We start from the raw sequence: 27,334 nt of genomic DNA, 5'->3' as shown, positions 1-27,334 counted from the left end.
GGCGGCGGGGACACAGCTCCGCCGGCTCCCAAAGCGGCGGTGGCGGGCTGAGGGGCCGGGCCGCGTGTGGGCGGGCTGAGATTGGCGGGACCGCGCCCGGATTGACAGGGCGGTTGTGATTGGACAGGGCGGAGGAAGGCGGGCCCGGATTGGCCGGCTTGGGAGCTGTGAGGCTGCGGCTGCGGGAGCGTGAGGCGGAGCCCGGGCTGCTCGCAGGGCCCGCGGGCGCTCTCGGTCGCGCCCCCGAGAGACCCCGGCCCCTTCTCCGGCCCTCTCCCGTGCCCAGGTCCCGGCGAAAAGACCCCCGCAGAGCCCCTACCGGAGCGCCCCATCGGCACTCGGGACAGGCGGCGGGGAGGGGCGCAGCCCGGGAGTGGTTCCGGGTCGCAAAGGCGGACTCTGCGACAGCGGCGCGGGCCAGGGAGCGGCGGCGACATGCTGAGGAGGGGGCTCGGCAGCGGGCAGTGGGGAGGGCGTGCAGAGCCCGCTGCGGGCCCCGGGCGCCTCTTCCCCCGCAGTGCTTCCGCTTCTGCCGGGACTTGGCCTGCCCCGACTGGCCGAGATCAGCACCCTGACCAAAATAGTTAAGTGCCCGCGTTCCCCTGCTCACCCTCGTTTTCCCCCACAGTCGTCGGATGTTATAGATGATAAAACAATATTGGCTTTCACTTTCATAGATTGGCTTTTTGCATCACAAGTATTTTGATATGGTACAACCTATACTTACTTTTGACTGCTGCTTTGTATAGTATAATATGCCAGTTAATGTACGCATTGTATATTTCACGTGAATAGTAGTGTGATAAATATATCATAGACCTTAGCAAAATGTTAAAACAGAAACTAAAATACTTGTATGTAACTAACTCAGAGAATGGTGTAAAGCAATTATTCTCTTTCTTATATCTGCAGACTCACCCTACCAAGTGATAAGATAACAGTGACAAAAACAGAGCATAAGCATCCAGGAAGGATTTATCGATTCCTATCAGCATTATCAGGGAGTGTGAAGCAACAGGATAAAACTACAGGAAGAAATAAAATATGTAGACCTAATTTACAGAATGTTCTGCAGACAAGTCAGAGGTTAAAACCAAACGAGAGTTCCCAGACCATCAAAAACTCAAAGGAATGTTTGTATCATGTATAAGCTAATGAATATGCATGTAACCCTATCAATGTAACCTACGTAGTGATCATGATTTTAAGCTACCTCTGTGCTCTTTGGCCGTGTGCCAAAAGCACCCCAGTACTGGATTATTTTGTCCTTTTATCCTTTATTAAACTTTTAAAAATTTTAAAGAGTGAACTCTGTTTATCACATCTGTGAAGCTTAAGCTGATCTGCATCGAGGTGCTGCGGGACCTGCTGGGGGAGGCCATCGAGGTAAGTGTGGGGCTACCGCAGTGGAGGCCAAGTATTTCAACACTACAATAGCATAATCAGCAACACTAAATAATTCTGTGTTCTTCATGCAAGCCTCAGCGTTAAGAATGCTACTGGCCTCCACTAGCATTAGTAATAGGCATGGTAAGCATTATTAGTATTCATATTTGGGTAAGAATTGTTAGTGTTAACACTGGTAGTGAGTGTGTCAGCTGGTCTTTACTGTGAAGCTCTGCTCTCCCACAGATTCTGAAGCTGACCTCAGATGCAAAGTTAGGTGAGCACTGCTGTCCTTGCCACGATCTCCCGATGGAGCCATGCTCCAGAGAGGGGCAGCAGTGAGTCTGCAGAAGCCTTCCCAAGGCTCACCCTCCCTCCCATCTGCAGTCAGGGGATGTGAAGGCAACCTTTGCTGTCCTGTGCTTCATCCTCTCCAGTGCAGCCAAGCACAGTATAGACAGTGAGTCTCTGTCAAGTGAGCTGCAGCACTTGGGACTGCCCCAAGGCAGGGGAAACCCTCAGCGTGGCACCATGAGCCAGACCTGGTGGGATGTTGCTGACAGTTCCCAGCCCTGCCTTCTTCACACCCAGATGGGAGGGCAGGCTGCCTGCTCTGCTGTCCTCCATCAGGGCCTGTGTATGGTAGTTTTGAAACTGAAGGTGCTTACCTCTGCCAGTGAAGGCTAATGGAGGCTCTTTAAATAATAAACAGGTTTGTAAAGGTGCAGGTTGTCTCTGTCCCCATGCTGAGCCAGCTGGAGGCCAGTGGCTACAGCCAGTGGTGCCTTGGGTCTGGGCTAACTCACTGTCACACCTTCTCCACCAGGCAAAGTGGCACCAATTCCCTGTGCTGCCTGAAACAGTCACCCCTGGCCAGGCTCTATGCCCTACACATCCCTTGGTCTGGAATTCCAAGGCACACTGCAGGACAGATTTTAGGCAGTGTAAGAGCAGCTTAGAGACAGCACAGCCACGGGTCCTGCTATTCGCACCTCTGCTGGGGGAGGAGTCCCACCCCATTGACTCCTCCTTTGAGCAGGACACTTTAAAGCCCTGTCAGCAGCAGCAGCAGCAGCAGCAGCAGCCGCTAAACCCTCCCTGCCTTTGTGAGCACCAGCTCCTGGCCGTGTAATCCACCTGGCTGGGGGTGATCAGCCACCAGCAAAGGATTTAATGCCCTGGCAATTACACCTCGCAGATTAGACTGGGGCCTGATGACACGGAGCTAAGCATGCCTGTGGCAAACAGCAGCCTGTATGGCTTAGGGCTGCTTGCGAGCGAGAAGGGATTCCCCTGTCCCACAATACTATGTGCTCTTACCTTCTACAGAATGATGAGCCGCAGAGTTTTTAAGAGAAGGAAAGAATTTTGAAAGCTCCTGTTACGAAGGAAAGATATCTGAGGGAAAAGGGAATGATAGCCAATATCCCTGATAATCCCATAGGAGTAGGCCACAGAAATATTTTTATGGGCGTGACAGTTTGAGAAAGAAATAAGTGCAGACAGTGTAGAAAGAGATAAATTCTAGATTTGATGTGTTGGGATGAACAGGATCTTTAGGACTTCTCCATGTGTCAAAGTCCGTGTGGTCTTTGTGGGAACGCGTGGAATGGGGATTGCTCAGCTCAGGTGACAGATCTGGGGGCACAGCAAAGCAACCTGGCCAAGGGGAAGGTGTCCCTGCCCAGGACAGGGTGGGTGGAACTAGGTCGTTTTTAAGGTCACTTCCAACCCAAAGAGGTCTATGGTGTGACAAAACAGGAGAGTTTTAAGGGAGGAGAAGGATGAATTCCTTTGCAAAGATAATTTTTTGCCTCTCTAGTAGCAGGCTTTTGTTGGAATATTGGTTTTGCTCTTACATTGACCTTGGCTGAAGGTGTTTCACTGTGCAGAGAGTGGTAACAGCCTGGTGCACCTGCTGTTCTTGGCCAGATCACACAGAGCTAGAGGGGAAAAAGCCCCCAGTATTTCTGTAACAGGAGCAGATACTCCTCCCCACCTTTGGAAATATCCATGAGGGATTTTTCCAGCAGATGGCAACAGCAGACCAGTTTGTAGTGCAAGGCCAGACTTTGCAGACTGCCTAAAACCTGGCTGGGCTGCACCCAAAGCATCTTTCAGGTCTGCTTCTCCTACTGCTGGTATTGAACCTACCTGGTACCTCAGGGTATGGTTACTGTCATATAGAATAAATCAGTGCTCCAGAAAACTGCACTACAAACTCTGGAGCCTTCCGTGTGTTTTCAGGGCTTAAAACACACTGGTGCATCTTAAACAGATGAAAATTATGGCTCTCCTTGAAAAAAACCCACAATTTCTCTCCTAGATATCTTTTTGAAAAGTAATAATTCAAGGGGTGATCAGAATGGGAGCACAGACAAACACAAAGAATAAAAAATACAGTGTTTCATGTTTTATCAAAAGGTGCGTCTTCCCTACCATGTCCAGAAACTGGATTGATGTACCAAACTTTTCACCACATCTTTGCCACCCGCTTCGGCCCGGCGCCGTCCTCGGGCAACCCCCACTGCCCGCTCCCGCACGGCACTGCCGCCTGCACCGCTCGGCTCGTAGTCAGCCCCCGTCGCCCGCTGCTTGTGCCGCGGACCCCGCCAGCCCCGCCGCCCCCAACAGGCATCGTCGCCCTCCTCGGGTCTTCCTCCGGACTCGCCACGCGGTCGCCCGTTCACCGCCCACCTTCAAGTAGCAGTAGCAGCGTGAGGCAGCGCGCAGCCACGGAAAGCGCCACTACGGGTTTCCCACCTGGAGCTCCGGTCAACAGCGGGCACCGGCGACGTCTCCAAAGCGCCCCGGGCGCGCTGCACACCCAGCGGCGGGGCCCTACGGCCGGGGACAGCCGCCGGCTGCGGCTGGAGCCTCGCCGGAGCCCCGCGGGTTTCTCGGTCGCGGCACCGAGCATTAACCGCACACGAGCATCTGTCTCTGCTATCGAAGTTGAACGGATCACTTCCATGCAGCAATATAACCGACAGGCAAATTTTCGAGGCTTACTAAATTTCTCAGTGATCTTCATAAATTGCTTATAGCTCTACAGAGAGAGGATAACGGTAGGGAGTGCGGTGGCAGGAGCAAGCATGCACTTATTCTGTGTCACAGTATTAGAACATAACAGGGACAGCATTAAAACGTTATTTCCACTGTGATTCCACTGAAAGTTTCTTCATATCCTTTGGTTTTTGCACTCCAAGCAAACATCACATTCAAGTATCTGATTATAAACATTGCCATTCCAAGGAAACCGCTAAGAAATCTATCAATAAATGAAGTTTCCATTTAAACCTTTTACAACACAGCTACTGCAGTTGCCCCACCTTTTGGGAAACTTCTATGTTAAGATCTAAAACATCAAAAGACGTCTGAAAAAAATACAGAACTGCAAAACAACTTTAAAAAAGCAAGTCAAGTGAAGGAATTTAGTATATACTTTGTTCCATATATACAAATAAAGAACTCTGATTCTTAAATACTTAAAGCATGAAAAAAAAGAAGTGAAGTATTATCAATAAAGACATCTTTGAGAATCCATCTTTTAATACAAAGTGCTGAAATTATATTCTTAAAACAATGCTGTGAGCAGCACAGTAACAGGCTGACCAAGTATTTTGCTGTCTTTTTTTTTTTTTAATATGTAAAAAACTCATGGAAAAAAAACCTTCTTACATTAACAGAAAAGGAGTAGACGAAAAGATAAACTCATCAGCCAAGGATTTTCCAATTACTATATGCTGCACAGTATAGAAATAAACAACTACCCTGCCCCACCTCCCCAGATTTCTCAAAAATGTCTCAGTGCTTTGGATTAAATGATGACCAACTGAATTGGTTTTGTCGTCTTGGCAACACCAAATCCAATGTCAGATCTCTTTGTTCTTTTTCTGAATCCACTAGCTGATAACCAAGAATGTTTATAGCACCTTTGCAAACTTCCTGTATTTTCTTAACTTTCTGAAAGGAAAGAACATTTCTCCAGGCCTGTGAAACACTAACTGCATCTCGGGATGTTATTTTGAAGGCTTCTTTTTTTTTCCCCGGTCCCTGTCCATGTGTGATATTATAGATCCAGCTTTTGAGCCTGGGAGTCAAACTAAGATCTGCAAATTTATACATTTCTGAGATTTCAGATAATGGATCTCTTACCAGATCTTCAAAACGGACCATTAAATAGCGATCTTTCAGGAAATTAGGTGGTTTTAGAGTAGCTGTTTCATAAATCTGAACATGACTTCTACAAACCTCTTGCATTACTTTGTATTTGCTATCTTCCACTTTAGTGCCATTGGTACTCAAGACAATTCCATTGTCACGGGCTAATGCTTTCACGGATTGTTCCCTTGACTTAACAACTGCCCTGGGGTCACGTACCAAGTGAATAATTTTGAGATTCAGGGACGGATCAGTGAGGAGGGGGTAGAGGACCTTCAAGTCAAAGAATCTAACTTCCTTGATGACAACATGGCTGTAAGTTTTACAGGCTTCCTCCACCTTGCTGAATGGATACCGTCCACAAAGAGTCTTGCATGCCAATTCACTGGTTATGTCAGTTCGTTGAAAAGAGTCACAAGCAGGAGCTGAACACAGAGCCCGACTTGCTGCCCACTGGAAAAGATCGGATAAGTTTCTTTTCCAAGGCATGTAAGCATCAAACACAGACATGTCACACAGAAAGACCGACCTGACTAAGTCCCGCACTGCCATGTGTAAGACTTTGGCACTGTTCTGGTACATTGTAACCCACACATGCCATGCAGGCTCCATCAGGTAGAAGACACTGGGGTGCTGGCTGAAAAGCTGACCAACAAAAGAAGATCCTGACCGCCAAGAGGAGAGAATAAGTATGTGGACTTGCGATGGTTTCTCCTCAGACTGAGGCATGAAGCTACTGTACCGAGCATACATGAAGAGTAAGAATCCAGTCTGAACTGTAACAAAAATTATAACAATTGTGCTAGGAATCCGAATCCTTGCCATTTTCACTGAGGAAGGGCAATGAAAAAAGCTGAAAAAGAGAAGGGAAATACTGGTGAACCATTGCTCCTGTGGCACAATAACAATACAACTTAGACAATACAAACTCTTGCATTAGCAAAACCTTTCTTCAAATGTGCATGTATGTATGTGGCATTAACTGCTTCCTTAATCAGTTGCACTTGGGGATGATCACTGCAGGTGACAGCTGCTGGGAAAAAAAAAGGAAGTAATGTGTGATAGTAAGATCACTGCAGAAATAAGTAAATGTTTAATGTTGAAGAAAACCTTGGGTTGATGCAGCTCAACCCTTGGATTACAAAAAAACAAAACAAAACTACAAAATACACAAGGCCCTCAAATTGAACACTGGTAAACATTGCACTAAAAAAAAAAAGAAGAAAAAAATTTCTGACTCCCTCAACTGTATTTCTGTTTCAATTTCCCATTACAAGGATTTCTATCCCCTAAAAGGAGTGGATGCAAACATTGGTAGCTGTGGGTGCTGAAATGAAAAGAATCTTATCTAATGTGAGTGCTGTACCCTACAGTGGCCATAGGATGCTATACCAATTGGTGCTTGTCCACAACCCTCTATTTTCCAAACCACAGAAGGCAGAAGATGGATGAAAACTCACAACCTGAAGCCACACCCGACCACAGATGATAAAATGAAAAAGCTGCTGACACATATCTTTGGTCTGGAGTGCATACACCCCAAGACTGAATACCCTGAGTTTGCATTCAGGAACTACCAGTTTGGGAGTTAGATTTGTCTGCATATAACTCCTAGAAAATCTTAGGCATGGCAACCCCAAGTGGATTTCTGCTTTACTTTGCAGTCAAAGTTCAAGACACATGCACTCCCCTCCCCCCCAGTGCGTCATTTTTCTTTTTACTAGATTTTTGGCACCTACCCTTTTGTGCTCTCCGGCAGATTCCACTTGCAAGCAGCAGTAAATGCTAGCAGGCAAGGTTTTAGGAAAGTAAGAGTCCTCATGTATGCAGATCACCTCAGAAGTTCTACATGTACCTATTTGTTATCTAGCTCCATTTACAATTTTCAATTACAATTTTTTTCTTGTTACAGTGAAAGATACATTTTTCAACACACTCTGAACTCTTGAAAGAAAATCATGCAGACTAGTAAATATAGATACATATTCATTTGACATAATAAATTGAATTGAATTAAATGATCACCCATTACAAAACCTTTATGTACACTGCATATTAAAAATGTGAAACTCTGCTTCAAAATTCTGTGGCAGCAAAAGTATACAGGAGTTCAACAAATAATTACATCGATTTAAAGTAAGGGAAGAAAAGCCTTCCAAGGACTGTTAAAGGCAAAAATGAGGCTACAGCCCATGGCTTAGCAATTCCCTAAACCATGGATAGCCCATGGTATACGCCTGTATTGCGGTGACACACTACAAGAAACAAGGCTTAATGCATTACTTCCTCCTTAGCAGTCCACTACTTGCTACTCTCAGGCACAAGAGCAGATAGATCGATCCTTAGTTTAGTTCAGCTTGGCCATTCTTCATAGATAAAATCTGCCTTGTTCAAATACTGAATTTTTACATATTACATCTCCAGAAGCATCTACAAGTTTCCCTGTGCTGTGAGGATCACCAGGAATCCAGCAGCCTGCATTGACACTTCACCAAACAGAGGGGATGAAAGAATCTAAGCTGAAGTCAAAGCTGAAGTTGCATTTGCTAACTGAAAGATTTTTCTTGAAACAGGTTCTGTGCCTGAAAGTCAGCCAGACACAACTATCTCGGATCTTCTTCTTGAGTGCAAAACGTGAGTCATTATCTACACTAAGACTGCATTCTGCAGCTCCTTGCAGTCTCACTTATTATGTAGCTTTCAGAGACTCAATTATGCTTTTTAAAGAATTAATGTGTTTCTACTTTAGCTATGCAGAACTGTTGCTCCACTCTAATCATGCTTCAGAGCTGCAACACTAACTGCTCTTTACATGTTATTAGCAGAATGTGGGAGACTGAGGAATAAAAGCCAAAAGCTGTTTTTAACATCTACTTTTGCCTTGACTCTCTCAGACCTCTACTTGCTCCAGTTCCCATGCAAGTAGTGTTGCAGACAACACTGTGCCAATGAAAAAACAGATAATGTGAGTATTAGTCCACAATATGTGTCTGAACTAATCAGACTCAAGTGCTAAAAATAACATCAAATGACTACAGATGAAGCATTTCCCTACACTTCATTATGACAGAAATTGCAAAAAAGGTGCCATACCGAAGTAAAACACTTAGTAGATACCAGTTTTCTATATTTAAAATTAATTTTCTATCCTTTTAGAAAAGTTGGAGTGTTTCTAAGGAATATATACACATGTAGACATCAAAGGAAAAGCATCATGACACAACAAAATACAGCATCTGTAGAAGTATTCTCTTGGGTGGCTTCCAGTACATAAGGCCAAATGCACCACTTTCTCTGTAAACAGTGCCCTTTATTTCTGCACTTCTCTTGTTGGGCATGTATAATTCTATTTTCATGTAAACAACCATTTACCATTTCCAATTGCATTCTGCAGTTAAGGTGATTTTAGCCCAGATTAAACTCACATTCCCTTAAAGCACAATTTTTTTAACCCAACAAGGTCCTCTGTGATTTTTGATGAACTTCAGCTGAGGCAGAAAGCAGCTGTTGAAAAGCCCATAGAATAACCTTCTCATAGAGCTGCTGAAGATCTATATATGTATACACATATTTATACATCTACTGAATAGATTACATTATATCATTGCCTTAGTTGTGGACTAGGCATTGTTGGATTAACAGCTGGACTTCATGATCTTAAAGGTCTTTTCCAACCTAAATGATTCTACAAGTCCAAATGCGAGGAACAGGACCTTGCGATACAGGCTACTTCTGATCCTCTAGCTACTCCATTGCAGGACTCGCCAGATGGTGCTGTTAGACAAGTTTGCTCTTTCAGCACAGGAAGGCAATATGCCAAAACTGCACACTGAAGCTGCATGCTGAAACACTAGTCTGTGACTTGCTTTGCATTGCCTCTTTCTGCTAGAGCCCTCCTCCTCCACCAACAGTTCAGTGGCACCACCTGCTCACCCCAAGCTCCTCTCTGGAAAGCAAAATTGGGGTTTGTTGCACCTCCTTTTATCCTGCTTTGTTCCACATGTGCTTCCTCGTAGTGCACCTGCCTGACTATAGCATGCCTGCCAACTGCAAACACGGTGGGGAAAAAGGAGAACCAGCAGAAGGGCCAGATGTTCTAGCATTACCGCCACTTCAGCTGCCATCTCAGTGACAAAATCAGACTGACTCCAAGTGGCAAGGGAGCTACAGCAAGCAGAAAACCAGGCTGTAACCTGGGCCTCAAGTTGCAGCAGACAGCACTCTGATACCTCTCACATCTCTCAGCTGAGACTCATGAAGTATAGCAATGCTCAGTAGCGTCACAATATGTGTTTATGTAAATAATGAATACCCTTAATGTAAGTTATTTTACTAACAGTTACACTGTTATTCCTTTTCTGTGATAGTAATAGTACTTCTTTGGTGATACCATTTCTTCAAGGAGAGCTCTGGTAAAGAGAATAATCAGAAGTTTCTCAAATTCTTGAGGCACAATCATCTCTTCACAGGGCAATGCAAATTTTCAAAATGTGATCTGAAAAGCATTAGCTTATATGGTTTAGTTGCTAATCCTGAAATCAAGCTCTGTTCCTGGGCTTCCCTGCTAACAGCTACTAATGGAAACAAGATCCTAGACTAGATGAGCCTTGGGACAGTTCCACAGTAATTATTCTTACATATTGTCCAAAGGAAATTAATTACACAAACTGGCCAACAGAGCAATCATTTCCTTCTTGACTTAAACTGTCTCTGATAGACTGCTGAGCTGCAGGGCTACTAGTATCTGCTTGCCAAGAAACTAGATACATTACAGAAAGCTATCTAGTTTTACCAAGCAGGGTAAAAATACAGTCAGTGCTAGTATTGATCCCAAAAAGATCTCATTTCTAAGATGAGCACTTTTCAGACCCAGAAAGGCAGAAGAGAAAGAAAGAAATTGTCCACTGGATGATCATTTAGCTCTTGCTTCCAGGGACTTTTATTCGTTCGTCACATAAGACATATAATGTTGGAATCGAGTAACCAGATCTTTTCAGGTCAGCTCTGAAAGGAGTACAGTTTCTTAGTAACTTCCTTTCAGCACAGAATTCAACCTGAAGAGACTTAATCAAGTAGCAAAAACTAACTTTATAGCTAAAAAAGACACTCCTATTAAACTGCTCATTTTTTTTCCTGGGATATTAAAAAGACTGTAGAAAGACAGAGTGCCTCATATTAGAGCTGTCAAGAAACCTGCTCTGTCTTTGAGCTTTGAACAAAAGGCTGGGATGAAACACTCCCTTAGAACAAACAGGTCTGGGTCTATTGTGGGAAGACTGAAAAGCCAGGCTGGATTAAAGCAAAAACATTTCAGTGAAGAATTATGAATACCTGCTCCCCTACAATGACTTCTGAGCAAATGAATCTTAGCTGTCTTTGTCAAAGCCTTCCCTGGCCATATTCTGTCTGAGTAAATTTCCAGCATACTTTCATTTTTAACAGTCTGTGCAGCATTCTTAAAGTCAAAGAACTTACAGATAACACAGAAATTACTTCAAATAACGTACTCAGTTGTGGGTCCCTTCCAGCTCAGAATATTCCATGATTCTGCTGATTTCCCAGATTGATTTCTTCCACTGAAAAATGAATACCCAATGCTGGATTATGTGCACAACATTTTGTTACCCAAAATTGATTGTCCTGTATGCTGACCTTTCAGAGCAATCATATGAGATGAATGTAATTATCTCTTATGTACTTAAAATTCACCAAATGCAGCAGTACTGACTGTAAAAAGAATGGTAACAGTAAATGTCATCATGCATTTTATAGAATTAATAGAAAAATGTTTGTTCATGGCATGATAAATAGAACAAAGATCACCTAAAGGTCTACTTTTGGCCATCAAATTTACTCACTGCATTCTTCACCTATAGGACCTTGCACCAATGCAATCACCACCAAAATAGCTTCTGTTAGCTAATGTTAGAAACATAGTTTGCTACTCAAAAAAGTAAAATGCTGGAACATGACAAAGTTGGTCAAAGAGTAACACACAACAAATATACTAGTAATTCTTGCACTAAATCACCCCAATGACAAATCATCACATTCTTCTGCAGCTAGAAATCACACATTTTCATAAGGCAGAAGCTTACTGTATGAACAATATGCAGATTGGTATATGAATGGGTATAGAAAAAGTTCATTTGGAGGGTGTGTTCTAGGATCACTGGTAGTCCTAAAAGTTAAAAGACTTTCCAATACTAAATAGGTGAAACTCATAAGCCCGCCTAATTTTTTTTAATAGAATAGCAAAGCTACAACTAAAATAATAAAATACAGTAAATGTACTGTAGTAATTCTGAATTATAACATTATATTAGCATTTCAGGTGATACTACTAATTCAGCTTTTGGAAATATACTTATTTTTAGAATCTAGTGCTAAATGAGATTTGAAGAACTGTTTCCAGGAAATCACACAATTAAAGACTTTACAATACAATGAAACATACCACGCATTTAATTATATGATAATTAAAGTTCTTTTTCTAAAAGATACTGTTTCCTTTGGGAGATTTTAAAATATATTTTAGAGTTAGACTGTGTTGTCCAGCCTAAGCAAATGGCACTGTCAAAGCATAGCCCTATAATACCTATTTCTCTATGCATTGCAGCTGAAGATCACTAAGTGTTTACAGCTACCAGAATTACTGGTGTTCAAGAAATGAGGTCTGCTTAGTTGCAGCTTTTGTTAGGAATTTTTACGATGGCAAAACTTGCGTGACAAAGAGACACCCGCGGTGACTGAATGCTATTCACTTACTTGAGACTCTGCCTGCACTGGTACAATAGCGTCCTCAAATTCAAACAGTCCGAGGACGACTGGGCTGAGGTGCGCCCTGTGTGCCTCACTTGAAGCAACTGTTGCAGCTAAGAAATACTGACAAATGCTTCCGATCAGCATGTCACCTTCACCTAGAAAGAGGCAGGACACAACAAAAAATGGGAAGGCATTTCCTGAAATGATGGGAAGGGTTCTCTAAAATCTCTCATCTAACTCCAGCAAAAGAAACCACCTTAACCTGAATCAGCCACCTTCCCTAGGGGAAAGGAAGAAATGAAAAGAAGAAAAAAAAAAAAAAAAAAAAAAAAAAAAAAGGGGGGGGTAGAGGAAAGGAGAGAGAGGGGGGAAAGGAAAAAAAAAAAAACCAAACAAACAAACAAAAAAAAAACCCCAACAACAACAACAACAACAAAAAAACCACCTAAAATAACCAGGCTGATTTTCGACAGCTTTACCTCTGTCAGTGCGACATCGGCTCCGCCGCAACTGGTATTACCGCTAGTCCGCCGCCACAAGCAGGGGTGTGCGTGACCCGCTCAAACACATCTCCTTTAAAGTACCGTTGTTTGAGACCGGAAAAAAAAAAAAGGTCTGACCGGGACTTCCAGTCCTGTGGAATAACCGCACCCCCACCCGCATCAGCCTGCCCGTACCTCGTCGCCGCCTCTCGCCACCGCCGCGGCTCCGAGCCGCCAACAGAGACAATGAACCGCTTTCAGACGTGGCCGAGGCGCCGGGGCAGCGGGAGGAGCCCGGGAAGCTGACCCGCCCCGCCCCCGGAGCATCCCCGAGCAGAGGCGGTCCGCTGGCCGGCCCCGCCCAGCACGAGTGGGACGGGCGCGGCGGGCAGCGGCGCCGCCCCGCAGCCAGGCACGGGCATCGTGCGAGCGCCCAGCCCGCGGGCTCCCGGCTGGCTCGCCGAAGCCGGCTCGTGGCAACACCGCCTGGCCGCCGCAGCAGCAGCCAGCGCCCCGCCGCCTCCCCTCCGCGGGGTCCCGCGTGCCTCGGGCCTGCCTGTCGCAGCAGCCCCCTCCTCCCGGCCCCCGCCTCCTCCCTCCATCCCGGCCCAGCACCCCCAGGCGAACAGAGCTCGGCGCGGCCGCGTCCCGCTCGCCTCGTGCGAGTAGAACGAGAGGATAATGCCCCCTGCACAACGGGCTGCTTGGTGAGTTAAAAAGCAGCGAGGTGGTTTCTTTTCTCCTAGTTCTACCTCTTAAAACACTGGCTCTTACACGGCCATGTTCCCACGTCAGTTTACGCATAGGACTTTTAACTTAAAGCTGCTTTCTTTTTCCTTCTTACAGAACCTTGATTAATCCTAGCGAGCCACCACGTCCTTTCTCAATGACGAGCATTTGGATTGCTCTGTCATATGTATACAGAGAAGATCTGTGTAGTAGCACGCTGGTGCATGGTGGTGGTTTTGACTTTTTGTGTTGCTTAGCAGCTTGCAGATAGCTTTCTGAGAAAGGCTCTTCCTTCCTAAACCTCTTCTAAGTCTGGTTGCAGTGGATCCTCAGGTATATATTTTTCCCGTGTAGTTCAGTATGTTGCTTAACCTATAAAATCTTGCTTTTTTTCTATTGCTTGGTTACTTACAAAAGTAGAATGTCTCTTCAAGCTCGAGAAAGGAGTCAGAACTATGAACCAAGAACTACGGTCATTATAAAAAGTCATCCAGGAAGTGACCGCAGCAGAGGTATCACAGGGGCTTTTTCCCTGCTGTGGTAACATCTGCCTTTACTGCTCCTTTTACCCTGCATTCAGTTATTAGTCCCAGTCATCAAACTCCTCTTTGACAAGAAATGGAGGGATGGCTTCAGGTCATATTAAACAATTACATGCCACCTGCAAGTAAATAACTCTTTTGATTGCCTCCTTTTAATGTATATAGTTCTTTGCTTACATTACTGTAGAGGATTTGTTCCAGTTTTCTCCATCTAAAGGAAAAGAGAAACTTAAGGATATTTTTCTCTTTATTTCTGGAACTAGGCCTGATCTCCACTTCTTATTTCACATGCATTCACTAAACTGTTGCTCTCAGCAGCATCACTTGTTCTAACTTAATGTGAAAGGCTACAACAGGAGAGAAAAGTGAGAGAGGGATTAACAGAGTCTCCCAGTACTGGGGCTTTTGAGCATTAGTCTCTTCCATGTTTCTGTTGCTACCTAAACAGACTTCTGTTCAGCTTGGAGGAAGATTCTTGTGCATTTCATTTTTGTGGGAGTAGAACATTCAAACCCTTAAACTGCGGTCCTGTGATCTCTCCAGAGATTTCTACCCCTTGCTCATGTCCACCCTAATGCTTGTGCAGATACATACCAAGTTCAGTCAGGGAACTGACTTGTCTGAAAAAGTGATTATCTATTTGGTAAAGATCATCTTCACCATAATGAACTCCCTGAATTAACTCATGCAGTCACACAAGCACCATTTCTGCTGCAAGGGAGAGCACACCAAATGTACACCAGCAGGAGATATGGGGGAAACAAGCTCACAGCCCCTTCATTCATGCTGTGCAGTGGCTAGAAGCACAAAAAAGCAGTAGATAGTTGCTTTGACTGGAGATGTTGATATGAAGCCAGTTATCAGTAGCCCTATGCTGCCACATAGAGACTTCAAAGATCCAAGAGCAAACTGGAGATTTCTGGAAAAGGCAGCTCTCCCAGGTGCCAGGATGTTCAATTCTAGAGGATGATGGCCAAAAAGTGGCATACTGCTCAGCTGCTCTTTCATATTTCATAGCTGCACCGTGTCTTAACAGTTCAAGAGAACCAAAGACACTTGGAATTTTTTTGCAGAATTTTAGCATCTAGAATTGTTTTAAATCCTAATTTAAATGTCCTGCCATAACACTGCTTTGCTAGAATTAATTCTGTAATTCAAAACTGAAAATATAATGGAAATTTTGTTGTTTTCTCCTGTAAGCTTGTCTAGCGTAAAATGTAAGCCCAGAAAAAGAAGATAAAATAATCTTCCCTATGACCACCACCATCAAAAATGAGGGACATAGTCTTTCAATATCTGCCAGGTGATTATAATTTTTATCTGTTCTAAACTATTTAAGCTCTGAAGGTAATTATTTACTTGCTTTGAAACTCTTGAGGCTTCCCTGGTAGAATTTTTTGTTAGTTTTCAATAGATACAAGGATTCTCTGTTTTACTATTCACAATTCACAATTAATGGTTGGGTGCTACAGTAATAATACCACTAGTAAATCGTTGTGCAAATTTTGCGCACATTATCACCCAAAACTTGATTTCTCACATCAACCTTGAATTTATTCATCATCCAATTTAATAATTAAACTGCTGAGTATGTATAGACACAGTTACAGAAGTGCATCTCTGACCTTAATTCATCCATGCAGTTTTTCCACTTCATAGTCCACATAAATGCAGGTACAAATAACTCTAGACAACTCTAAGACTGCAGTGAATTGATTTACAGGAAGTAAAATCAGTTAATGTTGTTACTTTTAGCATATTATTTTCAGTTTTCAAGATGGTTTTTGAGGCATGTTCCAGTTGCAAAAAAATAACTAGGCTCTTTTTAATGTCAAAAATATAAACTTTTCCAGCTCCAAAGCAGTGTCCCTAAAAAAATTAGATGAATGAACAGGTATTTTAAGAAGTATGCACAAACAGAGCATACTTGGAATATACTTACAAAATTCTGATCTTCTGAAGTAAGAAGTGTATAGAGAATAAGATCAGGTAACTATTTTTGAATGGCATTTCTATAAAGTCTTCTCAGGCATCTCTTCAGGACTGGTGCTGTTTGTAGGATAGTACTGGAGATACAGGCAGAACTGGTGATACTGGAATTGTTGTCAACACCTGATTCTGGAACAAAAACATCTTAATCCTACCGAACACCCAAAGAAAGATAAGGAGGATGCTGACATACTGGATCCAGGCAAATTTAATAATTTCCCAAAATCCTGGCTGATATTTAAAGAAAGTCAAGGAGTGTAAATAGAGAACCTTCTGATGCTACCACTGCAATATCTAAACAAGGAAACTCATAGGCAGAAAGGGACACACCTTGTTAAGACATCGGTTTGTGTCACAAATGCTAAGCCTCTGAGCCACAGAAACACCTAAAAGCCTTCCACCATGGTAGTCTGTCCTAGAAGACATTTAAACCAATTCTGGGTAAAGTACTTACTGTGTGCCTGAGTCATCAGGAAGTATTTATTGTTAATATTCAGGCAGGTAAACACATCTTGTAAGACGTATGCTCCATACAGATTCTTCTAAATGTAGACTTGTTCTTGTCTCAGAAAAAGAACGAAGAACATAACAAATGAAGAATTACTTTTTCAAAAGAAAAAAATTCCGGTCTGTCTGCACATGAACAGATGTAACAACCTCCCACTGCGGGAGTTATTATTTGGTGAGATGATCTTGCATACAGATTTCTAATCATTTGCTTTAGGTCACAGGCTACAGTATCATGCTTTGTGAGTGGCATGTGTGACAGATCGGGACAGCAGGTACTGCAGAACCAAAGCAAGATGTACTACGAATATTCCCTGACAATAGCTAACAAACTGCTTTAAAGGCCTTTAAAGGCAAAGCTGAAAAGCAACACAAGTTGCCAATAAATAAAGGCAAAAAGTGATTATGAAGGCATAGCCATCTGAAGGAATGGGCAAACAGGTATCTCATCAACTCCAGAACTGTAACATTTGCTTAGCTAACAAAAAAAAAAAAAAAAAAAAAAGTTTAGCAACACATCTAAGAGAAAACATTTTCATTTGGCTTGCATGTGGTGGAGGCTTACATAATATAACCCTGTTATGTCGCAGTTTGTGCAGTTTTTGAAGGATATAAGATAACTTCCACTGGGTAATGAATGGTGGCATTAATGATAAATGGTGTATCCGTTGCTCTTCCAGTCATCCAGACAGGGCTGGGATCTGAAAAGACTGTTGTCACTATAATGGAGAAAGGAAATGTCCAGGTTAAGGGGCTTTTAGGTATTAATACAGAAGCCATATACCTCACAAAACAGCTGCCAATATGCTAACTACTACTGTCCTGTAGCTACACATTCAGGCTTACCATTTCTATCCCAATATGCTGCAATGATGTTTGCTAGATCATAGTCACTTGCAAAAGGACTTGTGCCATTGACCACAGACACCTGTTACAACAAGGAGACACTTTAATTATTTGTCCACTCTTCAGGACAGTAATTCTACTGAGTTTCTTACATAAAGTAACCACGCCCTTCAAGGAATGAACGTAAACATCAGACTGAACATCTTGGCAGAATAACCTCTTCCCTCTTGTAGTCTAACAAAAAAACATCAGTTCCAAAGTCTTACAGTTCACTCTGTGTAGTAGTACAAATAATTAGGGTGTCACCTAGGATACTAGGAGGATTAAGAGGTCAGGGGGGTGAAATAATAGGGAAGGGAAAAATGTTTCCTCACATTGTATCTGGTATCCAGTCCACAGTGGTTAAGTAATTGCCTCTGGTTTAATTTCAAGTCTCCATTCACATAGAGCTGAGACCCTGGCACAGGAGAAAAAAACTGAAGAAAAGCCATGCTCTGCATCACAAATGTTGACATTCTCTGAAATAGTGAACACAAAAAAGGAAAATTTAGCAGGGGGAGGAGGGACACAACATACTTTTCTACCTCTAGGTATCTACACATTTTTCTACACGGATTTGATTTTTCTAGTACTCCCAAGTTTCAGATCATCATCTTAGTCTAAACAAGAGACCACCAAATAAAAAATACCATTTTTTTAAAAAGTGAACTACCTTAGTTAGTAGTCAACTAACTTTATTATCTCAACAAAGTTCCACAGGAGAGTCAGTGAAGTCTAATGTCTGTGGCCAATGACAGAAAGTTTTGACTAGCCATAACATGTAAAAAGCAGCAAGGTGACTAAACACATTCATTGGAGACACAATTTAATCAAGGACTTGTACTCTGCAACAAGAACCAAATAAAGAAGGGAGGTCCTTAGTTCTATCAACCACTCAGTCTGAAGGAAAATTTCCACATTTACAGTGGGATAAAAAAAAGTGTTGTGAATATCATAACTCTCTGTGATACTAATACCTGACCAAATACTTCAGCCCAAAATCAGGACTGTTGGGCCTTTATTCTGGGCCTCAGGCTTAAGAAGTTTTCTACACCACATAGCTATGCTTGCTAAGCTTCTCCATCTGCAATCAGCAAGACTCTCTAAAGAAACAGCCTAATCTCCCTAGGAAAAGAACTTTTTGTCTGTGTGGCTGCACCCAACTCAGCTCTGTATTATTGCTCCTTTCAGATGTATCCCTGTGTTCTCTGTGCTGGTGGTTTACACTTTGCTTTAAGGTACTAATTGCACTGCCATTTGAGGTACAATGGCAGCAGAATTGCATTGTCTTGTCTTCCTATAACACTTCCTAGTCCCAGTTACAAGATACAGAAGATCCTGGCAGATGATTACTGATGCTTCATGAGCTGTTAAGAAAAAAATCTAAGGAGTTTTAGGCTGCTGCAACAGCCTGGCTCTCCACCTCAGAAAATGAACTGATTATGTGGAGACGCAGCAGTCTGTAAGAATGCACATCCTTCTGCCTATTGCAAGACTCTCAGTTATTTTCAGGTGCCACTGATACTCACTGTTGTGCATTTCTGTCCTGTATAGTGCACTACAGCCCAAGACAATATAGAGCTTAAAAATATATTAAAAAAACAACAAACAAACAAACAAAAAACCCTAACAAAGTGTATCAAAATACACAAGAGAGCTAGACTAGGAATGACACAGCAGAGGAGGAGAAAATTAAATATTTTTCAGTAAAATACATATTTTAGATAGGAATTTCAAATGTGGAGGGTTTCTTTTCATCTTTTGTATAACCACTACTGGAATTTTACAATGGGTCTATACATCACAACAAACAAAACTAAAAATGCTCACATAAAGCTGGTAGGAAAAGAGTAGAATCAGCTGAACGCCAACTACATGCTCTGTTGGTTGTAATGGAAGTTCCAGTTTAAAATGCAACTGATCCATTTTGCCATCTTGATTTTTGTCTTCTTCTCTAGTCTAAATAAATTTTTTTAAAGACAGGAATTTCTGTTAGAAAGAAAAACAAAAAAAAAAGTAAAACCCTAGGGGACCCTACAACTGCAGCACACACACACATACCAAGGAAGCAAATAAACTGCATACTTAGGAATGCAGTAAAAGGCTACTTGACTATTTACAGACAGAGCACTAGAGACAAACAGAAAACCAACACTGTTGTCTGTTATACAAGGTCTCATACACCCCTCCAGGGAGGAAAAGTTTACTTCAAGGTCTTATCTGCCCTAGACCATTCCAACCATCTGCCTTGCATGCCACAAAGCGTGCCTTGGTGCTGGATCTTCTGTGTAAGACACAGTGCAAATATATGACTGGTGGTCAGGCTTGTGCCTCCAGCCATCATAGCATGCATCTTAAATGGCCTCTGTATGCTTATTCCTGGCTGTAAGCCAAGGCTTGCTATGCTTGTGTGCCAGAGTGTCCAGTACTTCAGCTACTTGAAAAATATAGCAGGGCTCATAAAGAGGCAGACAGAGGAATAACTGCCACTGTGAAATCCCAGAAAGAAAAGAAGGTGACTGCAAGACAGAGATTATGTGCTTCTGAAGGCACATATCTACTTCCAAATCTAGGGATACGCTGCAAACTTCACATCATGATAAGCCATGTGGCCAGGGTAGAGGGGCACAACTAATTAAAGTAAACCGACATGTTCACGCAAACCACCAGTGGTGCTTACGGACATGGTTTAGTAGCAAAACTGGTAAGATTTGATTAATGACTGGCTTTTTCCAATCTAAGTAATGCTACGATTCAGTAACACTGAGAGGGAGTGAAACGGGACTCATTAAAAATCCAGCAAATCCCGATGTGAGGCATAAGGTTATGCATAAAGCTGCTGCTACCTGAAGGCAGCAGTGCCTGACGGGCCACCCGCTCAAATGCGCCATCAGCACTCGTGCCCTGAGCCGGCTGCCGGTGCACTGGCCCCACTCTGCAGCCTCGCTTCTCGCCAGTGTTGCCGGGCCGCCCCAGGCAGGCCTACCGACAGGAGCGGGACTCGGAGCCGGTCCTCCTGGAGCCTGTTGAACGCAGGGAATGTGCTCCACGCCAAGAAGCTGCCCGGGCCGGACCCGATGGTGGCGACGAAGAGAGCCTCGTACCGGAAACGAACAGTGGGCTGCTCCAGGTACGCGCTCTGCTTCAGCCAGAAACCTGAGGGCAGAAACAGCACGAGGTTTCAGGACTGTGCCAGGCCCGGCCGGGCCGCGTGGGGGTCCAGTGGCGCTCACCGTGGCTCCGGTAGGCCACCAGCAGCGGCGGCACATAGGTGAGCGCCGTGATGAGCAACAGCGCCATTGCAGCGGCGGAGCAGAACCCAGCCCGGTAGCGCGTGTACAGCGCGGGATGCGAGTACAGCTCCACGCCAGCCATGGCGAGCGGCCCTCAGAGCCCGGCAGCACCACCCCGGCCCGCACTCGCACCGGCCGCCCCCGCCCGCGCCCTCAGCGCGGCACTGGGCGGAGCGTCGGACTGACGAGACGCGGCGCCAATCAGCGCCGAGGGGACGGGCACATCAGCCAATGAACGCGCACCGCTGCCTCCCGGGGCCGTCGGCGAGATAGCGCCCGGCAGCGGGACAGGGACACACGGACGGGGACACCTGCCGGGGCGATGAAGTCTGTGGAGTGGCTTCGAGTGCCCCAGGAACCCTGCGGACGGCTTCGCACCCGGCAGGTGATTCCGTGTCCAGACGCCACAGCCCCGCCCCGCGATCCCCGGCCGGAAGCGCGGCTGCCCAAGCGGTTGCCGGGGAACAGGCGAGCCGGAAGTCCCGCCTGCCGAGCCGCGGCTGTTGTTGTGACAGGGACCGTGACAGCGACAGGCCTGGCACGAGCCCCCGCCCCCCGCACACGGGCCTCGCCGCCTCTGGCTTCGCTCCCTGCCCGCCTGCACCATGAAGTGGATGTTCAAGGAGGACCACGCGCTGGGTAAGGGTGGGTCTGGGCCAGGCGCTGCCTGGCAGCGGCCTCGCTGCCCTCCGTCTCCCGTGTCGCCATCTGTCGCGGTCGGCTTCCCCAGGCGGTCGTCTTGTCTGTGGGCGGACAGCCGCTGGCGGCCCTCGCCGAAGGGTAATGCGATGCCCGGGGACGGTCTCCCCGAAAAACTAGAGACCCGCTTGGAGGCGGGAGTATGATCGCAATCCCCGCAGGCTCACGGCCCTGCCTACGCTGCCCTCTCGGCCTAGGACACCAGCAATGTAATTACTATGCAGTGACTAATTACGAGTTTTGTTCACAGAGCACAGATGTGTCGAGTCCGCAAAAATCCGAGCCAAATACCCCGACCGTGTCCCGGTGAGTAGCCGAGCCAGCTTCAACAGAGTACTTACAGGCAAAGGTGGATACAATGTTTCCATCCCGCCCACTCTGATGAGTTCCTACTAAGAATATTCATTTTCCTTTTTGTGTCCATAGATGTCTTAAAGAAGCCCCTAACACATATATCTACTCCAACATTTCCTCTTCTGCCCCAGTGCATATTGACAAATAAGCTTTCTAAAAACTTTCCAGGGATTTTTATGATATATCATGGTCCTGTTTTCTTCTAATGGCAGTTATATCCCAGCAAGTACCATCATTGTCTTGAAGATTGTGCCTGATCCTTAGAAAGATTATGAAGACTATTGAAACCTTGATCATCCATTGAAATCTTCCATCCTGGCTAAATTAGTTAGATGATATCCCTCATGTATTCCACGCCTGTAACCTGTCATCATGGTGAATTTCCCCATGCAAACACTGTTTGAAGAGCCAGTGCAAGTGGTGACCCCTCCTTTCTCCGTTAATACCTACCAATCTGCTAAACAGTGAATGAGCTCTCTTCTCTCCGCAATCCCTTTTACCATGTTTCAGTCTCTGAAAAGACCACAGTCAGTTCACATCCTTATGTAACAGCTAGAAACATGTCCACATTCTCAACTGACTGGCTTGAGTGTAAAATTTCCCACATCCCATCTGACCACGTGCCAGTTAGTGCCACTCCTGCCTCTCACCTTTCGGTAAGTAACTTTTCTGTTAGCACAGCCCAGAGAACAGTCTTCATTCATGACTTTTTCTGCTGCTCAGTTGCACCTAGTCACAAGATTTTCTCCAGTTCCAATCTGGCGAGCTGATATGATCCTTGCTGTTCTCTCTTGACTAACTATTCCCTCACACCGAGACTGCAGCATCCTTAATGATCGTACATCTTCACATGTGTATGTGTTTTCTGCTTGATGATTCAAATTGAGCCGCATACCATGGATACCAAATAGTTGGTATCAATTTAACAGTCAGAAGTGTTTTTCAAACTTAAATGTTTCAAGTGAAATATAGAGCTAAGGAATGGAGACCCTGGAACCTCTTGTAAACCCCATTTCCTGACCTGCTATATTTTTCCTTCAAGAATCAGTCTGTGTAGTACAATGAGCATTGGGTCTTTCTCACAAGCAATACTTAGTTATCCTTGCCCCTGCACCTGTTGCTTTCTGTTTGTTTACTTTTGTTTGGTTTTGTTTGTAGCCATCTTGCTATCTTTCCTTTCTATAGTCAATTTCTGATTTCCGAAGCAATGGTGGAATACTCCAAATGTCAGTTCAGCAGAATACAAAGGTAGCCTCACCAGTACCAGTACAGAAGAAGGATCACCTCCCAATCCTTTGCCTAATGCAGTCCAGGACACTATTAGCCTTACTTGTGTCTAGGGTACACTGCTGGTCCATTTTCAGCTTTGGGTCCACATTGCAGTAATTTCATATCATCAGTGTACAAAAGGTTAAGTGATATGCATACTTTCCTGTCACAGGTGTCTTTAAAGCGTAATGCACCTTTTTACCCCATGACTGCCAAACACAGGCACAGCAAGTTTCAAGCCATTGTGTATATAAACGTAGGTTTCAGTGCAGCTGTAAAATCAGGTTTTACAGTGCTGAGCCAGTTCTACCTCTGATTTGGTTGTGGTCAGGAAACCTTTTTGTTCATCCCGTCTACTCACCGCTGTAAGCCTGTACGAGCAAGCGATCTACCAAAGCTGTCTGTTCATACCAATCCTGAACAGCCTGACCTTCACACCTGCACTTTACAGGTCATAGTGGAGAAGGTCTCAGGATCTCAGATTGTTGATATTGACAAGAGGAAGTACTTAGTTCCGTCTGACATCACTGTGGCCCAGTTCATGTGGATCATCAGGAAGAGGATTCAACTGCCATCTGAGAAGGCAATATTCCTCTTTGTAGACAAGACTGTCCCACAATCCAGGTGAGAGGCTATTCACTTGGTATTCAGAATCCTTACAGCAAGCCTGTGCATATTAGAGGGTCAGTAAGACCACTCCTCAATGCTCATTTGGTGATTTTAGGAGACGTCTGTCACATCTTAATCTCACTAAAAGTTTTTTTTTACTCATGAATTTGATAAATGTCTTATTTCTTGAGCTAGGCTGAAAAGAAAGGTGACTGAAAAATATATTATGATTTATTTCCATAGGAGAAGGGTGAGCTTTGCAGTTGTTGCATTTGGTTGAGTGCAAAAACACGTACATCATCAATATCAAGAAAACAATGGTTCTCAGTGTAACAAAAAATGTTGCACATTAAATACTCAATAGCAAATGCCATAAATTATTCTGAAAAAAATCAATAACCTGTCAGTTTACAAAGAAATTGTAACATTACACACTAGTTGCTGGTTATTTTTAAAAAATTTTCTTCTATGGAAAAAAGAAAAATTGCAATAGAAAGGTTTCTCACTTTTATATAGGAGTAAGTTTCATTGTTTTCTGCTACATACAGAATATATCAGAAGCAGCAACTACAACTTTCTACACTAGATACTTTAGTAGCATTTAAGGAAATAGTATGTTGTTACATGCCTTAGATGTGATATTATTCTTAATACTTAATTGTAAAATAGAGTCCCTCCAGGTAACCTGATACACAATAGGGACCATCCTTTGGCGAGATGGTGAGAACCATCCTTTTCTGCTTGTTTTCTTCAAACAGTACTGAGAATGACTAAGTGTCATCTTTATAACAGTATTACAGAATTGCTAGGAGCAGGAAAGAGAGATCCATTGTCTCTTCTAACATGTTCATAATGAGATGTCACATCTCAGCTAGAAAAACAGAGCTTTGATCATTCAATATTAATGTAAAAATGGTAACTTCTTAACCAATAAACAAACCCACAATTTGTTCATGGCTCTGCTCATCTCACAGGCTTCAGTTTATGTAATAAACTTCTGTATGAAGAGGGAAGGATGTCAAGGATTGGTGATCTATCTACTACTCACCAATTCTCTTCCATTTCAAGTACTGTTTACAAATCTTCCCAGCTCCTCTCTTGGGCAGAATGATGTCATTGTTTTCCCTGTCACTCACATCCATCTCCATCTTTCAGTTCATTAGCCTTTTCTCAGTTTTGGGAAGTCAGAGAAAGGTGAGCTGAGGAGGCTTCATTTGTGCACCCAACTGATGTCTACTGCTCCAGCCATCTGTAGAAAGATGGTTGGAGCAGTTGACCAGCCAGGTAATTGCTAGGGTTTCTTTTTGTTTTCCAAACAGAGACCAATTTCCAACAAAATAAGGAAGCATTCTGACAAAGGCATTTGTGAAGAAATATAAAAAATTTACTCTGCAGAGAGTCCAGGATCATTTCTTAGGAAGAATCATAACTTAGGAGTTATGATCATAACTTAGGAGTCAACTGCTTTTCATTTACCCTCATTTTTTGTATTCTAACCTATACACAGACTTACAGGTTTCAGCTTTTATTAATCCTTGTTTATATGAAGTTCTAGCTGTTAACACTGACAACTTGCATGAGCCAAGCAAACCATTTCTCTTTTTTTCCCCTTCAAGCTTAACTATGGGACAACTTTATGAGAAGGAAAAGGATGAGGATGGATTCTTGTATGTTGCCTACAGTGGAGAGAACACATTTGGTTTCTGAATGGTGGGTCTTGGCTACCATACCATCCTGCTGTGTATCTTGTAAATAGCTGATCATTTTCTGTTCTGACATCCTCAGAAGTTCCTTCTATATACATGCATTTGTAACTGGATTTATTTCTTAATATATTGCTAGGTCTTGTTTTATTAGACTGTTAAATTATAAAAAGAAAGTTTTGTTAGTTTTGTGCATTTTTTTTTCTCACGGCTGTGAATTCCCAGAGCCTCAGTTCTTTGGCGGGATACATTTGATGACATTGATTAAATAATAAAAAAAAAAGTAGTTGGGCTACTAAAACATGAAGAGAAGAACACACATTTATTCTGTTTTGAGATGTCAGTTTAAGAAAAATAAAAATAATAAATTAGTATTGGAAACACTGGATTTGCTAGCTTATCCAAAGCCAGGAGCAAGATGCTGATCGTGTTGAATTGAGCTGGTATGTTCCTTTCTCAATTAACAAACAAGTACAATAAAAATTCCTGTCACAAACAGGCAGTGCTGTCATTTCTTTACCTTCATTTTGACCAGAAAGTTACTCATCACATTTACTAGAGGCTACACAGCTGCTTCTGTTACTTACTAGACATTTTACAGCTTCTCAAGCTTTACTGTGTGGCTGCTGATACCAGGAAGAAACAAGGAGCTCTTTGTAGGTTTCAAAACCAATAGCTTCAGAGCTACTATATCTTACAGCTACTTCTTTTTACAGGCAAATCCTTGGATTGTGTGGGAGAGGGTGGAAAAACCAGCTAATTGACCTAATTGCACAATGCTGAAGTTCGCACTCTGATACTAAAGGATAACACTGCGTTGAAGAAGTAGCATCACTCTGACCTTCCTAAGCCAGCAAGGAGACGCTAAATACAGTTTAGATTCCTGTTAACAAGTTTTAATTCATTTTCACACTGTGTGGTGCCTAAGAATCCAGTTTTTAAAATGCTTCCAGTTACAGTGGAAATTTACCACTTTCCAAACTTCAATCAAATTCATACTAACTCAAATCCCCATGAAGATATACATTATGCCGAGAATTGTTTAGCTCTGCAGTCATTCACAAGTGTTGGCAAAAGGACTCAAAAATACGAACGTAGGAGCCTGTGAAAGGTTGACACCCTATTACTGCGGCTTGACCCAGTAACTGTGATGCATGTGCTTACTGCATCTGAAAATGTGCTGTTGATCTCAGTAAGCCTTTCATTAGTCAGAATAGCACTGCACTGTAAACCACTGCTTTAGGAAACATTCTGTCAGTACTTCCATCCTGAATTACTTCTAACTCCCTTTTCACACATTAATGTTTACTCCTAACAATTTTTGATTCAGAATGAAGAAAAGTGGTTTCACCTGTCATTTTTTAATTACCTTGTATTATTGGAAAATGTTCTGTTTCCTTTGTGTTGAAGCGTTACCATTTTTTCGACAGTTACAGTTACCAAATAATATTTTTTCTTAGCTGTTAACAGAGGAGTAAGAAACACTTAAAAATGCTTAAGTTAGTTACCTGCTAGCAAACAGATGTATCTAAAACCAAGGGAAGATGCTATCATTGAGGTAACTTTTGGATTACCCTTCATAAGCTCCTAAAACCCCCACATAACTGCTCTCTTTAACATTTCTGTATTTATTAATTTAGATTTAGGAACCCAGGCACGCAAACAGTTCCAGAGAATGTAAGGAAAAATATTCTACAGCAGTAACTTCACTTTTCATCTGCAGGTACACATTAAATGGCAATAAAACATCAAGAGGTTTCCTTTTGAAATGCAGAAGGGAAATGCTTCCCTTTAGATAGAACACTCCTGTAAAATGATACAAAGCATTTGAGCCCATATGATCTTCATTGATGCACTGAACCAAAAACAAAGACAGCAACATCTCTACGTCACTTATCTTTAAGCTAAATTGAAATGTCATCTCCAGTATAACTAAACCAGTACTGGATGAATTTAGT

The 27,334-nt window shown here is 43.4% G+C and overlaps 3 protein-coding genes across 11 annotated transcripts; 1 reads left to right on the top strand and 2 right to left on the bottom strand.

The window, feature by feature from the left end:
• Positions 1 to 4,920: 4,920 nt before the first annotated feature.
• Positions 4,921 to 13,500, bottom strand: LOC119705430 (carbohydrate sulfotransferase 5-like). Of its 7 annotated transcripts, none has more exons than XM_038147833.1 (5): positions 12,993 to 13,500; positions 12,761 to 12,888; positions 12,319 to 12,470; positions 11,058 to 11,126; positions 4,921 to 6,403 (listed from the first exon to the last, which is right to left on the bottom strand). In XM_038147833.1, exon 5 carries the CDS (start codon positions 6,373 to 6,375, stop codon positions 5,194 to 5,196), a length of 1,182 nt encoding a protein of 393 aa, XP_038003761.1. In that variant the 5' UTR covers positions 6,376 to 6,403; positions 11,058 to 11,126; positions 12,319 to 12,470; positions 12,761 to 12,888; positions 12,993 to 13,500; the 3' UTR covers positions 4,921 to 5,193. The 7 variants fall into 7 exon arrangements, with proteins under 7 accessions (XP_038003761.1, XP_038003763.1, XP_038003758.1 ...); XM_038147835.1 differs by having other exon boundaries at positions 11,026 to 11,126; positions 12,795 to 12,888; XM_038147830.1 differs by having other exon boundaries at positions 12,795 to 12,888.
• A 2,096-nt stretch (positions 13,501 to 15,596) lies between these two features.
• Positions 15,597 to 20,969, bottom strand: TMEM231 (transmembrane protein 231). Of its 2 annotated transcripts, XM_038147840.1 has the most exons (7): positions 20,683 to 20,969; positions 20,436 to 20,605; positions 19,280 to 19,408; positions 17,785 to 17,928; positions 17,411 to 17,492; positions 17,178 to 17,283; positions 15,597 to 16,295 (listed from the first exon to the last, which is right to left on the bottom strand). In XM_038147840.1, the coding sequence occupies exons 1-7, from the start codon at positions 20,822 to 20,824 to the stop codon at positions 16,106 to 16,108; spliced, it is 963 nt and encodes a 320-aa protein (XP_038003768.1). In that variant the 5' UTR covers positions 20,825 to 20,969; the 3' UTR covers positions 15,597 to 16,105. The 2 variants fall into 2 exon arrangements, with proteins under 2 accessions (XP_038003768.1, XP_038003769.1); XM_038147841.1 differs by lacking the exon at positions 19,280 to 19,408.
• Positions 20,970 to 20,992: 23 nt separating this feature from the next.
• On the top strand, positions 20,993 to 26,712 carry GABARAPL2 (GABA type A receptor associated protein like 2). Of its 2 annotated transcripts, XM_038147844.1 has the most exons (5): positions 20,993 to 21,381; positions 21,692 to 21,747; positions 23,516 to 23,688; positions 25,290 to 25,383; positions 26,093 to 26,712. In XM_038147844.1, exons 1-4 carry the CDS (start codon positions 21,348 to 21,350, stop codon positions 25,378 to 25,380), a joined length of 354 nt encoding a protein of 117 aa, XP_038003772.1. In that variant the 5' UTR covers positions 20,993 to 21,347; the 3' UTR covers positions 25,381 to 25,383; positions 26,093 to 26,712. The 2 variants fall into 2 exon arrangements, with proteins under 2 accessions (XP_038003772.1, XP_038003771.1); XM_038147843.1 differs by lacking the exon at positions 26,093 to 26,712 and having other exon boundaries at positions 25,290 to 25,872.
• Positions 26,713 to 27,334: the final 622 nt, after the last annotated feature.

Source organism: Motacilla alba, chromosome 11 (assembly GCF_015832195.1).
Source record: "Motacilla alba alba isolate MOTALB_02 chromosome 11, Motacilla_alba_V1.0_pri, whole genome shotgun sequence".
NCBI classification, from domain to species: domain Eukaryota; kingdom Metazoa; phylum Chordata; class Aves; order Passeriformes; family Motacillidae; genus Motacilla; species Motacilla alba.
The sequence above is the reverse complement of the archived record's forward strand: the minus strand, read 5'-3'. Positions and strand labels throughout refer to the sequence as shown.

What these genes read in the sequence shown, in the direction of transcription:
- LOC119705430 (XM_038147833.1), bottom strand. Translation starts at nt 6,375, where the DNA reads ATGGCAAGGATTCGGATTCCTAGCACAATTGTTATAATTTTTGTTACA.
- TMEM231 (XM_038147840.1), bottom strand. Translation starts at nt 20,824, where the DNA reads ATGGCTGGCGTGGAGCTGTACTCGCATCCCGCGCTGTACACGCGCTAC. An exon ending in TCTTTTCCTACCAGCTTTAT is followed by an intron (nt 17,929 to 19,279) that starts GTGAGCATTTTT and finishes TCACTATTTCAG; the next exon opens with AGAATGTCAACATTTGTGAT. An exon ending in TACCCAGTGGAAGTTATCTT is followed by an intron (nt 16,296 to 17,177) that starts ATATCCTTCAAA and finishes GACTTTCTTTAA; the next exon opens with ATATCAGCCAGGATTTTGGG.
- GABARAPL2 (XM_038147844.1), top strand. Translation starts at nt 21,348, where the DNA reads ATGAAGTGGATGTTCAAGGAGGACCACGCGCTGG. An exon ending in CAAGGAGGACCACGCGCTGG is followed by an intron (nt 21,382 to 21,691) that starts GTAAGGGTGGGT and finishes TTTTGTTCACAG; the next exon opens with AGCACAGATGTGTCGAGTCC. An exon ending in AAGACTGTCCCACAATCCAG is followed by an intron (nt 23,689 to 25,289) that starts GTGAGAGGCTAT and finishes TTCCCCTTCAAG; the next exon opens with CTTAACTATGGGACAACTTT.